We start from the raw sequence: 15,269 nt of genomic DNA on the forward strand, positions 1-15,269 counted from the left end.
GGGGACAGATATGTGTGTGGGGGGGGGGGGGCCACATGCAGGGGGTACTGATTTGTGTGTGTGTGTGGGGGGACAAACGTGCAGGAGGTACTGATATGTGTGTGTGTGGGGGGGGCAGACGTGCAAGGGGGTACTGATGTGTGTGTGTGTGGGGGGGCAGACGTGCAAGGGGGTACTGATATGTGTGTGTGTGTGTGTGTGTGGGGGGGGCAGACGTGCAAGGGGGTACTGATGTGTGTGTGTGTGGGGGGGGCAGACGTGCAAGGGGGGTACTGATATGTGTGTGTGTGTGGGGGGGCAGACGTGCATGGGGGTACTGATATGTGTGTGGGGGGGACAGACTTGCAGGGGGTACTGATGTGTGTTGTGTGTGTGTGTGTGGGGGGGAGACGTGCAGGGGGTAATGGTATGTGTGTGTGGGGGGGGGGGGACAGATGTGCAGGGGGGTAATGGTATGTGCAGGGGGGGGGTAATGGTATGTGTGGGGGGGGGGGGAGACGTGCAGGGGGGGTACTGATATGTGTGTGTGTGTGGGGGGGGGGGGAGATGTGCAGGGGGGTACTGATATGTGTGTGTGTGTGTGGGGGGGGGCAGACGTGCATGGGGGTACTGATATGTGTGTGTGTGTGTGTGTGTGTGTGTGGGGTAATGGTATGTGTGTGGGGGGGGGACAGATGTGCAGGGGGGTAATGGTATGTGCAGGGGGGGGTAATGGTATGTGTGGGGGGGGGAGACGTGCAGGGGGGTACTGATATGTGTGTGGGGGGGGGGGGGGAGACGTGCAGGGGGGTACTGATATGTGTGTGTGTGTGTGGGGGGGGGGGGGGGAGACGTGCAGGGGGGTACTGATATGTGTGTGTGTGTGGGGGGGGAGACGTGCAGGGGGGTACTGATATGTGTGTGTGTGGGGGGGGAAAAGACGTGCAGGGGGGTACTGATGTGTGTGGGGGTGGGGTAGACGTGCAGGGGGGTACTTATATATGTGTGTGTGTGGGGGGGAGACGTGCAGGGGGGGTACTCATATGTGTGGGGTGGGGGACAGACGTGCAGGGGGGTACTGATATGTGTGTGTGGGGGACAGATGGACAGATATGTGTATGGGGGGGGACAGGTGTGCAGGGGGGTACAGAGGGGTAGCAGATGTGTGTGGGGGCAGATGTGCAGGGGGGTACAGATGGGTAGCAGATGTGTGTGGGGGAGAACAGATGTGCAGGGGGTACAGAGCAGTAGCAGATGTGTGTGGGGGAGAACAGATGTGCAGGGGGTACAGAGGGGTAGCAGATGTGTGTGGGGGACAGATGTACAGGGGGGTACAGAGGGGGAACAGATGTGTGTGTGTGTGTGTGTGTGTGGGGGCAGATGTGCAGGGGGTACAGAGCGGTAGCAGATGTGTGTGGGGGGAACAGATTGCAGGGGGTACAGAGGGGGAACAGATATGTGTGTGTGGGGGGGGGGAGAACAGATGTGCAGGGGGTACAGAGGGGTAGCAGATGTGTGTGGGGGAGAACAGATGTGCAGGGGGTACAGAGGGGTAGCAGATGTGTGTGGGGGACAGATGTACAGGGGGGTACAGAGGGGGAACAGATATGTGTGGGGCAGATGTGCAGGGGGTACAGAGCAGTAGCAGATGTGTGTGGGGGGAACAGATTGCAGGGGGTACAGAGGGGTAGCAGATGTGTGTGGGGGACAGATGTACAGGGGGGTACAGAGGGGGAACAGATATGTGTGTGTGTGTGTGGGGGGGGGGGGGACAGATGTGCAGGGGGTACAGAGGGGTAGCAGATGTGTGTGTGGGGAACAGATGTGCAGGGGGTACAGAGGGGTAGCAGATGTGTGTGGGAGAGAACAGATGTGCAGGGGGTACAGAGGGGTAGCAGATGTGTGTGGGGGAGAACAGATGTGCAGGGGGTACAGAGGGGAAACAGATGTGTGTGGGGGGAACAGATGTGCAGGGGGTACAGAGGGGTAGCAGATGTGTGTGTGGGGGGAACAGATTGCAGGGGGTACAGAGGGGTAGCAGATGTGTGTGGGGGACAGATGTACAGGGGGGTACAGAGGGGGAACAGATATGTGTGTGTGGGGGGGGGGACAGATGTGCAGGGGGTACAGAGGGGTAGCAGATGTGTGTGGGGGGGAACAGATGTGCAGGGGGTACAGAGGGGTAGCAGATGTGTGTGGGGGGAACAGATGTGCAGGGGGTACAGAGGGGTAGCAGATGTGTGTGGGGGAGAACAGATGTGCAGGGGGTACAGAGGGGTAGCAGATGTGTGTGGGGGGAACAGATGTGCAGGGGGTACAGAGGGGTAGCAGATGTGTGTGGGGGACAGATGTGCAGGGGGGTACAGAGGGGGAACAGATATGTGTGTGTGGGGGGGGGAACAGATGTGCAGGGGGTACAGAGGGGTAGCAGATGTGTGTGGGGGGGAACAGATGTGCAGGGGGTACAGAGGGGTAGCAGATGTGTGTGGGGGGAACAGATGTGCAGGGGGTACAGAGGGGTAGCAGATGTGTGTGGGGGGAACAGATTGCAGGGGGTACAGAGGGGTAGCAGATGTGTGTGGGGGGAACAGATTGCAGGGGGTACAGAGGGGTAGCAGATGTGTGTGGGGGGAACAGATGTGCAGGGGGGTACAGAGGGGGTGATGATCAGACCTGAAAATACAGGAATTGGGGCCATTTGAGGTGTTAGGGCCCTTTCACACTGGTGCATTTTTGCCGCGTTTTCGCGGTAAAAATAGCGCTATTGAAACGCTCCCCATGCCCCTCTCCATTGAAATTAATTAAAAACGCGTAAAAACGATGTAAAATCGCTGTTTTTTACCGCGATTTTAACACTCCGTTTTTACAGCTGTTTTTAATTCATTTCAATGGAGAGGGGCATGGGGAGCGTTTTATGAGCATTTTAATAGCGCAATTTTTACCGCAAAAACGCACCAGTGTGAAAGTGCCCTAACAGTTCAAGTCCACCTTTTGTAAAAAAAATAAAATAAATCCAGATCTTTTTGCAGATACAAAAATGTGCATTTATTATTGTTTCTAGTAAGAACCTGTAAAGCATTGTCAGCGTATCTGTCTGCTTGCACAGACAGGCAGTTACACAGTGGACTGTGGACCACGGCTGGCGTGAGGAAGTGAGCTAGTGCCATCCACGATTTGTCTTCGGGCCGGGTCCAGAGGCACATGTGCAAGCCTGTGGACCACGGCTGAAGAAATGGGTGCCGCAAATTTTTTAGTGAGGGGCAGAGCGTGCGTGCTTGGGGGGGGCGCAAAATTAGGTTTCGCCTAGGGTGTCAAAACTCCTTGCACCAGCCCTGGTAGCAGTAGCAATAGGAGGAAGGAGATGGACAGCCGCACTCCGAAATAACTTTTCAAAAAAGTTGTCTTTTATTTTCAAGCAGGAACATGCATAATCACCACAACCATAAACCAGGACAGCCGACTAGTTTCAGACTCTTGCTAGTGCTTAATCATGGCTCAGCCAAATAAAAGACAACTTTTTTTGAAAAGTTATTTCGGAGTGCGGCTGTCCATCTCCTTCCTCCTATTGCTACTAGTACGCAAAAGCATCAGTTCCAAACCCGCGCATGCTCAGAATCAAATCGACGCATGCGTGGAAGCACTGAACTTCATTTTTCTCTGCACATCGTTGTGTTTTACGTCACCTCGTTGCACTCGATCGGTTTTTGAACTGATGGTGTGTAGGCGCATCAGACCATCAGTCAGCTTCATCGGTTAACCGATGAAACGGACCTTTAGTCCGTTTTCATCAGTTTTGACTGATCGTGTGTACAGGGCCTCAGTGTCAGATTGGTGTGATCACTTTAATAAACATTTGAACGTTATCTTGAAGATCCATGGTGTGCTGGCGTCATATGCTTTGACTCTTGACCACATATGACCCACTTGAAACTGTTCATGGGAATCCCTATTAGCATCAAAAGCAAAGCCCACTTGACTGTCCTTTTCAGATCATTATGAGGTCTTAAAGCGGTTCTTCAGTCTGTTTGAAAAAATTTTTTAAGTCAGCAGCTACAAATCCTGTAGCTGCTGATTTCTAACAAAAGGACACTTACCTGTTCAAGGGTCCAGGGCCGCCCATCCCCAGACAGTTTTTTTGTCGGACTTTGGGTCCCCAGTGGCCGCATGTTAACTGTGGGAAGCCGGCTGTGACTCCTTGTTGGCCCCTCCTGAGACCTCTGAGGTGTCCAAGGAAGTTATGGGCAGAGGAGGGGGAGAACTTCTGGTGGCATCGCCTCGGCAATTCCAGCCTAAGTGGAAGCGGCTACCTGAGAAAACTAGGTACCCTCTCCTACCCCCAAAAAAAGTACCAAACTCTGGAGAGGACTACGCACACTTTCATTCTGGTGCTCATCATTTCATTGCGTACATTATTTTTTAATGTCTTTAGGGCACCTCTGGCTTGTAAGGATGTGTTTTGTCATCCTTGTAGCAGTTAGAAAAGAATATTTATTTTCACAATATTTGCAAAAAGGCTTTCTCCCTGGTGTGGAGAAAGCCTACTGTATTGAGGGGGGAGGGGGTGAGAAGGAGTGTCAGGACGCCCACTTACACACAGCTCATTTCTCTATCTGCAAAGTAGAGAGTGTCCTGACTTGCCTGCTTGCTCCATCCCCCCTCAAGAGGCTTTCTTCACACCAGGGAGAAAGCCTTGCATTACAGTGTGGAGTTACAGACACAAGGACAGGAAGTGAGTATTTCTCAGAAGAAATAAGGACATTTAAAAAGCAAAATCAAAGGATGAGGTAAGTGAAAGAGGACTGCACTAAGGTAAAGGAAGCTATTTAGGGGAATTTTTTTTTTACCTTTACAACCCCTTTAAGGCCTGGGAGGACAGAACCCAACTGTAAGAGGCACAAGATGGAACCCACAAGCAAACTAACTAACCTGGAGCCTTGCCCCCTAGTGGCAGAAATGCATATTTCTCTTGCTTGAGAACTGAATTTGAATTGAGAAGTACAGTGTTACTTGAATTGTATTCCAGGATTTGCTTGTCTTCAGCTGGGAGAACTTGCAATAATTTAAGTCTCAGAAATATATAATTGAGGACTTCATGTTATATAGTTTGGATACCTAAGTGCTATGCGAGCGGCTACCCCACTGCACACTGACCACAGAGGATCATTTGCTGGGCACCATTGCCATTCATAGTACCATTCACAGTATATTTTTAAATTAATACAAGGCATTCTTTGATTGGATGAGGTAGAGATTGTGATGTCACCACCCCTCCTCTCCATTTTGTCCAATCAGATATTGCCTTGCATTCACTAAAAAAAGGAGGAGGCGTTCTCTAAATGGAGGCAGTGCCAAGTGCCCGACTCCCTGTGTTCAGTGTATAGAGGGGAAGCCACTTGCACAGAACCCAAGAAGGGCCCGGAAAATTACAGCTATAAATGTAGTAGCACCAACTACTAACAGTGATTGTCAACTTCCTCAGTAGCCCATCAGGTATAAATAATAGCATACTTACATTATGCTGAACTGGCCCCATTTAAGAATGCAATACAAATAGTTCCTGGAGTTTGGCTTTAAATCTGTAAGCCGTGTACACATGGCCGGGACAAGGGATGGGCAGGAGGGACGGCTGCCCCTGGCACAATGGTTTATTGCAGGGATGGGGGGCACCCTGACCCTAAGGGAAGGGTGGCGCAGTTTGGCATATTTGCCCTGGGCGCTGGATGACCTTGTCCCGGCACTGCGTGTACAAGCATATGCACTTGACTTTTACCAAGCAAAACATATTGATGGTTCCAAAGCACACCTATTTACTCCCAAAATAACACCACAGCATGGACAGAGCAAACAACACAAACGCAAAATGAAAATCCTCTCACCTTTATTTTTTCACCTTTTATCTCCACCGTTTTAATCATAAAATCTACCCCGATGGTGGCCCCTTGGCCAGGAGGGAAGAGACCCTGCAGAATAAGAAGAGATATATAAAACACAGAAGACTGACAGCAGAAAAAGACCAAGTGGTCCATTGAGTGTGCCCCCTTTTTTTAAATCATTTTTAAATTTACCATTGTCCTGATGTGGAGAATGTCATTAACAAAATATGGTTATATTAATCAATGATGTCACCACCATCCCCGTTTTTTTGAGGTGGAGATGGTGGTGACATCATTGACATGTGACAGAGGAGGGGGGAAAACGTCTGGTGGCATCTTTCACATGTGCAGATTCCGTGAGGATCCATTTTTAAACATCCGCTCCGTCGATCCCCGCTGAACTGGCAGATGACAGGTCTGTCTCTGCACACTGTGTAGAGATAGACCAGTCAGATCTTCGCTCTCCTCTATGGGGGATCGGGTGAAAACAAACCCTCTGTTCATTTTCATCTGATCCGATCCGCCAGACGGATGCAAAATAGGGTTTGCATCCGTCACATTTTAGCAGATCGGATCGGGCTGATCGGGTGTCACCGCTGACATTCGACGCTCCATGGAGGTACATGGATCGCCCGTTCAGATCTGCCTGAAAAATCTGACCGGCGGATCTGAACAGTCCGCATGTGTGAAAAATTGACCTAATATGGCCACATGGTCATATTTGACCATGCCATTGTCCGAATATGGCCATGTAGACTATGTCAGTAGCCAAATATGACCTGTAACGGAATGGCCTGTGATACCCAGAGACTTTTGAAGGATGTGGGGTACTCCTGTGCCAGCTTTACTAATGACTCTTGGGTTTAGGGTCATCCTATGTCCAAAAGAGGCATAGGATGACTGAGAAATGATATCATGAATTACATGAGATGGGACAGTAATGATAATTCATGTATTGCAGGATATCTTGAAATATTACAAGTTGTTAATTCTGACCCCAACAGGTCAATAGGCGAGTGTCTCCTTCAATGTGGTACATAGACTGTTGAGGTGCTAATTAAGTCTACCTGGCTGTAGTGATAAAAGCTTGCTGTGATTGCATTCTATTGTCTATTGTGCTAATTAAGTCTGGCTTCTGAAGGACCTTTCATTGTGTATGCTAATGACACTGTATTGTGTGAAAGTGTATTGATGATAAGATGTGGAATGTGACTTAGCACCCTCTAAAGGTCAGACGTCTGTGTATTGTGTATCAGGTGAGAACAGCTTGTCGCGGAGTCAGAACGTCTGGGTAATGATTAGCAATTAGCTCATCTTAATGTCATTATCTAACGGAATGTGTATTGAAGTTCCTTGTGTCATGTTGTGGGTGGAGTTGAGTCATGTTCCATATTTGATTTCTAACTGTATATAACAAGCTGAGTTTAACATTAAAATATTCATTTGTTTGGAAACAGAGAACAGAGCTTGTGTCTCGTTATTCTGGGAAAATCCATATGGATCGTGTCTGCTGGATTGTGGAGTGTTGGATAAGCTGTCGTGGGTTGGTGGAATGGAATATCGTAAACAGCGTTAACCCCTGACCGTTACATGACCATTTTACCATATTAGGTCACTGATGTCACCACCATCCCTGCTCCATTGAGGTGGGGATGGTGGTGACATCATTGAACTATTTTGGCCACATAGCCATATCTAGTCAATTACATTGTCCACGTGGCCACATTTGGGCAATGTGATGGTCAAATGTGACCATGTGGCTATTTTAAAAACATCACTACCATCTCCATCCCTTTGTGACATGTGGCTGTGGGGGTGGGGAGGGTGGTGACATCATTGACCTGAGGTTGTCATACCAGAACAGAAAGTCCTATATTGCAATTGCCAGAAGATCTAGCCCTCCCCCACGCTAGTAAAAATTTGTTGCCATCATCTTTTCCTGTTCTGACAGCAAAGCAAAGAAATCTTCCCGAATGGTGACCATCGGCAAGAACAACCTGACAAAATAAAACATTTAAAATATGAAGTACATCTCCGCCATACATACACATTTCCCCGTTTTCTCTTTAAAAACCTGCAGGTACTAAAAAAAATACCTGACGATCCTGACAGATTTCCAGTGTGAGCTGCTAACTTCCTATAGAGATCTGCATTAAAATCCCAAGCAGTGTTGTCAGCCCTGTCTGAGTTCTACCTCGCTGGACTACAGAACGCCCCTCCTCTCCTTTTCTCCATAACATAAGGGAGAGGTGTAGTCCAGCAGAGAAAAGCTGACAACGATGATTGGGATTTCAGTGCAACAAGGGCAGTACTTTGTGAAGCTAGAAGCTTATTGGATTCCTGGTAGATCACCAGGTATTTTTCAGTACTTCTTGAATGTTTAACCCTTTCTTGACCAGAGTTTTTTTTTTTTTAACTTAGATGATCAGACCAAGTTTAGCAGCATTGCCATACGTCAGTTAACTTGACAATAACAAAAATAAAAAATATAATTGGACAACTGTCAAAAGCATTAACCCTGTCCTCACAAATTCTGACTCTATTTTGCTTAACCACTTAAAGGGGAGTTCCAGCCATTTGTATGTTTATTAAAAGTCAGCAGCAACAAAAAGTGTAGCTGCTGGCTTTTAATAAACAGGCACTTACCTGCTCCAGCGCTCCAGCGACGAGCCGGCCGGGGCTCCGCTCCTCTCCCCCCCTCCCCGGCCGGCGTCTTCATCTTCAGTGTGGGCACCCGGCCGTGACAGCTTTCGGCTTCACGGCCGGGCACCCACTGCGCATGCCCGAGCGGCACTGCGCATGCGCGAGCGGCGCGGCGCCGTGTAATTGGCCAGGAGATCGCCTAGGACCTGTGACGTGTCCTAGGCGATCGCCTACAGCAGCCACTTCCTGAAGGCGATTAAGCTTAGTCGCCTACAGGAAGGAGGAAGTGGGACAGGAAGTCCCACTCGTGCTGAAGCCCCCACTCCCCCCCCAAAAAAATTACATGCCAAATGTGGCATGTAAGGGGGAGAGGAGCGGGTTAAGAGGAAGTTCCAAATTTGGGTGGAACTCCTCTTTAAGACCCGGACCTTTAGGCAGCTAAAGGACCCGGCAGTTTTTGCGATTCGGCACTGCGTCACTTTAACTGACAATTGCGCGGTCGTGCAACGTGGCTTCCAAACAAAATTGGCGTCCTTTTTTTCCGATAAATAGAGCTTTCTTTTGGTGGTATTTGATCACCTCTGCGGTTTATTTTTTGCGCTATAAACAAAAATAGAGCGACAATTTTGAAAAAAATGCAATATTCTTTACTTTTTGCGATAATAAATATCCCCTAAAAAAGATATAAAAAAAAAATTCCTCAGTTTAGGCCGATACGTATTCTTCTACTTATTATCGGTAAAAAAAATGCAATAAGCGTTTATCGGTTGGTTTGCGCAAAACTTATAGCGTTTACAAAATAGGGGATAGTTTTATTGCATTTTTATTAATTATTATTTTTTTACTACTAATGGCGGCGAAGAGGGCGTTTTTTTTCGTGACTGCGACATTATGGCGGACACTTCGGACAATTTTGACACATTTTTGGGACCATTGTCATTTTCACAGCAAAAAATGCATTTAAAATGCATTGTTTACTGTGAAAATGACAATTTCAGTTTGGGAGTTAACCACAAGGGGGCACTGAAGGGGTTATGTATGACCTCATCTGTGTTTCTAACTGTAGGGGTATGACTTTAGGTGTGACGTCATTGATTGTTGTTTACTATATAAAGGAACACACGATCGATGACGGCGCCACAGTGAAGAATGTGGAAGCTGTGTTTACACACAGCTCTCCCCGTTCTTCAGCTCCGGGGACCGGTCGTGGGACTCCAGCGGCGATCGGGTCCGCGGGTCCCACGGTCACGGAGCTTCGGACCGGGACCCACGGCTGGGCACTTAAAGAGGACGCAGCCCAGATCCTCCTCTTCTCGGGTCCCTCTTTGCTGCTCCTGGCCCCTCCCTCCAGTCGAGTGCCCCCACAGCAAGCAGCTTGCTATGGGGGCACCCAAGCCAAGCTGCAGCTCTGTGCATCCATTCAGACACGGAGCTGTGGTTCGGCCCCGCCCCCTCTCTCCCCTAATTGGCAACTGACTTTGATTGACAGCTGCGGGAGCCAATGGCGCCACTGCTGTGTCTCAGCCAATGAGGAGGGAGAGTCTCGGATCCAGAGGGATTCGTGGACATGAGATTTGGTTCAGGTAAGTAAGGGGGGTTGCTGGGGAGGCCGCCACACACAGAAGGCTTTTTAGCTTAGTGCATAAAATACAGTAAGATAAAAAAAACTTCTGCCTTTACAACTTCTTTAACCGCTTGCCGACCGCCCACCGTCGTTTTACGTCGGCAAGTCGGCTCCCCTGTGCGAGAGCACGTAATATAACGTCGGATCTCGCGCAGGCCACTAGGGCCTCGCTCGCCCCCGACTCCCGTGCGCATGCCCGGCGGGCACGATCACCGCCGGGCACACGCGATTGCTTGTTACAGAGCGGGGACCGGGAGCTGTGTTTGTTAACACACAGCTCCCGGTCCTGTCAGGGGAGAAATGCCTGACCGCCAATGTATGAACAGAAGATCAGTCATTTCCCCTAGTGAGGCCACCCCCCCTACAGTTAGAACACACCCAGGGAACATACTTAACCCCTTCCCCGCCCCCTAGTGTTAACCCCTTCACTGCCAGTGGCATTTTTACAGTAATCAATGCATTTTTATAGCACTGATCGCTATAAAAATGCCAATGGTCCCAAAAATGTGTCAAAAGTGTCCGAAGTGTCCGCCATAATGTCGCAGTCACGAAATAAAAAACGCTGATCGCCGCCATGACTAGTAAACAACATTTTTTTAATAAAAATGCCATAAAAATACCCCCTATTTTGTAAACGCTATAACTTTTGCGCAAACCAATCAATAAACGCTTATTGCAAAAAAAAAAAATGTATGAAAAATATTTTTTTTATATATATTTTTGGGGGATATTTATTATAGCAAAAAGTAAAAAATATTATTTTTTTTCAAAATTGTCGCTCTACTTTTGTTTATTGCGCAAAAACTAAAAACCGCAGAGGTGATCAAATACCACCAAAAGAAATCTCTATTTGTGGGGAAAAAAGGACGTCAATTTTGTTTGGGAGCCACGTCGCACGACCGCGCAATTGTCAGTTAAAGCGACGCAGTGCCGAATCGCAAAAAGTGCTCTGGTCTTTGGGCAGCAATATGGTCCGGGGGTTAAGTGGTTAATATGGTGATTTCCTATGGTCGCCAGCTCCATCTAGTGGCCATAATGCAGTATTTTTCCTGAAATACCTCAATCAGGATAAATGCAGCATTATGAACACTAGATGGAGCCGATGATCATAGGAAATCACAGCATTAGGCAAAATACAGTCAGAATTTGTGGGGGGCCTGGCAAATGCTTGTGACAGTTTTGTTTTATCAATAGACCCCAATGACTCACAAAGGTCTGAGAACTTGAAAAACACAGTTGCACATTACTAGTTCTCTGACCGTTTTAAGCAAAATACAGTCAGAATTCTTTAGGACTGGGCAAATGCTTGTGATACTCATCCAAATATAATTTCATATTTAGCCCCTTTGACTAACAGTGGGTCTGAGAACTTGGGGCCAGATTCACAAATGAGATCCGACGGCGTATCTCCTGATACGCCGTCGTATCTCTGTTTCTATCTATGCGACTGATTCATAGAATCAGTTACGCATAGATATCCATAAGATCCGACAGGTGTAATTGTTTTACACTGTCGGATCTTAAGATACAATACCGCGGCCGCCGCTGGGGGGAGTTTGCGTCATAAACCAGCGTCGGGTATGCAAATTAGGAGTTACGGCGATCCCCGACGGTTTTTCGCGTTCGCTACGTCGCCGCTAGTCTAGTTTCCCGTCGCAAAGTTAGTCGGTTTTTTTGGTGCCTTAACTTTACACAGCAAGCGTATTGCTGTGTAAAGTATGGCCGTCGTTCCCGCGTCGAAATTTAAAAAATAACGTCGTTTGCGTAAGCCATCCGGGAATACGGAATTACGCTACGCGTCGCCGTTCAAAAAAATGACGTCACGGCGCGCAAAGCACGGCTGGAGTTAAGAAACGGAGCATGCGCAGTAGGTCCGGCGCGGGAGCGCGCCTAATTTAAATGGCACACGCCCATTTAAATTGACCCACCTTGCGCCGGAGGCCGCCAGCGTAGGTTTTCATCGCAAGTGCTTGGTGAATCAGGCACTTGCGATGAAAACTTGCGGCGGTGTAACGTATCTACGATACGTTACGCCGCCGCTGCCCTACGTGAATCTGGCCCTAGGAACACACACAGCTGCACATCCCTAGTTTTTTGGTTCGCTGGTGAAATTAAATTTTTTGGATAGAGTGGAGAGGGATTAGAACCCCTGTCAGTTTTTTATTGCTGTCTATTTGTCCTGTTTACTATTATCATTGATAGTGAAAGTCAAAGAAAATACCAATTTTTGGTTCTCCACAGAAAAGTAATAGAGGGGAAATCTTCCAATCAGCTCACTAGTTCTTGTTACCTGGGGGTCCCCAAGGAATTCCCTTAATTTTCAGGGATTTCCTCTCACTTCCTGTTTGGCGATTGGACAGGAAATGAAGGGAAATCTCCGCAATGGGACACAAATGGCGAAAAAAAAACCTGACAGGGGTTATAACACTCCCTTGCTCTATCCAAAATTAAAAAAAGTTTTGCCTATAGTTCTATTTTAAGCACTTCAGCCCTGAAAGGATTTACCCCATTCCTGACCGGGCCATTTTTTGCGATACGGCACTGCGTTGCTGTAACTGACAATTGCGCGGTCGTGCGACGCTGTACCCATACAAAAGTTATGTCATTTTTTCCCCACAAATAGAGCTTTCTTTTGGTGGTATTTCATCACCTCTGCGGGTTTTATTTTTTCAGCTATAATCAAAAAATAAAAACTACAATTTTGGAAAAAAAACAACATTTTTTATTTTCTGCTATAAAACACACCCAGAATAAAAAAAATCTAATTTCTTCATCAATTTAGGCCAATATATATTCTTCAACATATTTTTGGTAAGAAAAAACAAAAAAAACAATTCGCATATATTCATTGGTTTGCACAAAAGTTATAGGGCCAGATTCACATACATTTGCGGCCGTGTAACGTAACCCGTTTACGTTACACCGCCGCAAGTTTTCAGTTTTAGTGCCCAATCCACAAAGCACTTACCTGAAAACTTGCGGCGGTGTATCGTAAATCCGTCCGGCGCAAGGCGGGCCAATTCAAATGGGTGTGTGCCGTTTAAATTAAGGCGCGCTCCCGCGCCAGACCTACTGCGCATGCTCCGTTTCGAAATTCCCGCCGTGCTTTGCGCGAAGTGACGTCATTTTTTCGAACGGCGACGTGCGTAGCGTACTTCCGTATTCCCGGACGTGTTACGCAAACGACGTTAATTTTTAAATTTCGACGCGGGAACGACGGCCATACTTTAAACAGCAATACGTTTGCTGAGTAAAGTTAGGGCAGGTCAAACGACGACTAACTTTGCGACGGGAAACTAGACTAGCGGCGACGTAGCGAACGCGAAAATCCGTTGTGGATCGCCGTAACTACTAATTTGCATACCCGACGCTGGTTTACGACGCAAACTCCCCCCAGCGGCGGCCGCGGTATTGCATCCTAAGATCCGACAGTGTAAAACAATTACACCTGTCGGATCTTAGGGATATCTATGCGTAACTGATTCTATGAATCAGTCGCATAGATACTCTGAGAGATACGACGGAGTATCTGAGATACGACGGAGTATCTGAGATACTCCGTCGTATCTCTTTTGTGAATCTGGCCCATAGCGTCTACAACATGGGGATAGATTTAGGGAATTTTTATTTATTAACTTTTTTATACTAGTAATCGCGGAAATCTATGACTTATAGCGGGACTGAAATACTGTGGTGGACATTCTGACGCTAACTTAAACTTTTGACACTTCGTGGGAACCAGTGACACTAATCTAGTGATCAGTGCTAAAAATATGCACTGTCACTGTACTAATGGCACTGGCTGGGAAGGAGTTAAACATCTATGGCAGTGATGGCGAACCTTGGCACCCCAGATGTTTTGGAACTACATTCCCCATGATGTTCAACTACACTGCAGAGTGCATGAGCACCATGGCAAATGTAGTTCCCAAACATCTGGGGTGCCAAGGTTTGCCATCACTGATCTAGGGCGATCAAAAGCTTAACTGTGTGCCTAACCAGTGTTTCTGTTTACTATGTGTGTTGTTTTGTTGTTTTGCTTTGCAGGAACACAGAATCTGTCCCTTACCCCCTGTTGGAACAGGGATCTGCCCTGTTTACATAGGCAGAGCCCCGTTCTGTGCACTTTACAGATGATCAGCGGGTGCCAGAAGACATCCAGTGCTTGGCACTAGTGTTGAGCGGAATACGCCATATTCGATTTCGCGATATATCACGAATATATAGCCGAATATTCGTGAAATATTCGCTAAAATCGAATATTCGTGATATTTAAAAAAAAAAAAAATTGCGAAATTTCGCTAATGCGAATTTATTGCGAACATTTTGCGAATTTTTTTTTTTTTTTTCTGATTGGCTCTGATGCAAAAGAAGGGCGGAGAAAGTATTCTCGAATATTCGGAATATTTTATCAAAAAAAAAAATGTTGTGAAATATTTTGACAACTGTGGTAGGAGAACTCAGATTGGCTCTGATGCAAAAGAAGGGTGGAAAAAGTATTTGCGAATATTCGGAAATCGAATATTCGCGAATACTTTCTCCACCCTTTTTTTGCATCAGAGCCAATCAGAGTTGTCAAAATCTCGCAATCAATTTCGCATTTGCATTAGCGAAATTTCGCAAATTGTTCGCAATAAATTCGCATTAGCGAAATTTCGCAATTTTTTTTTTTATATTCGGAATAGCGAATATTGGCCGCGAAATTCGAGATATTCGCGAATACTCGAATATGCCATATTCGAGCCGAATATTCGCAATACGAATATTCGTGAGCAACACTACTTGGCACCTGCTGATTGGCTTCTGCTGTAAATTATCACAGCAGAAGTGGCCCGCCAGTGGTGTGCGTGTGCCCCCTGCAGTCAGAAGTTCGGAATTACGTATATATATATATATATATATATATATATGATTTGTGGCACAGCTGCCACCCTGTAGCAGTAAAACTTCTATAGGATGGTCAGCAAGTGGATAACTAAAGGCTAAACTTTTTTTTTTTTTTTTAGTTTTGGATGGAATGGAGAGGAATTAGAACCAAGTACTGAGTACATAGGCACGCTTCTACTTCTCAGAGGTCCGATATTGTTCTATGTACAATCCTTGTTTTATTGATTGCATGTAATATTCTAATTTTCTGAGATTGTGGATTT

The 15,269-nt window shown here is 47.1% G+C and overlaps 1 protein-coding gene across 1 annotated transcript in view; it reads right to left on the reverse strand.

The window, feature by feature from the left end:
* RAB30 (RAB30, member RAS oncogene family) overlaps positions 1-15,269 on the reverse strand; it is a 209,769-nt gene that overhangs the window by 27,763 nt on the left and 166,737 nt on the right. Inside the window, exon 3 of the mRNA XM_040339971.1 lies at positions 5,856-5,939. Within this exon, the coding sequence (XP_040195905.1) occupies positions 5,856-5,939 (84 nt within the window). The remainder of the gene's footprint in view (positions 1-5,855; positions 5,940-15,269) is intronic.

The sequence above is a fragment of the Rana temporaria genome, chromosome 2 (genome assembly GCF_905171775.1).
Source record: "Rana temporaria chromosome 2, aRanTem1.1, whole genome shotgun sequence".
Lineage (NCBI taxonomy): Eukaryota > Metazoa > Chordata > Amphibia > Anura > Ranidae > Rana > Rana temporaria.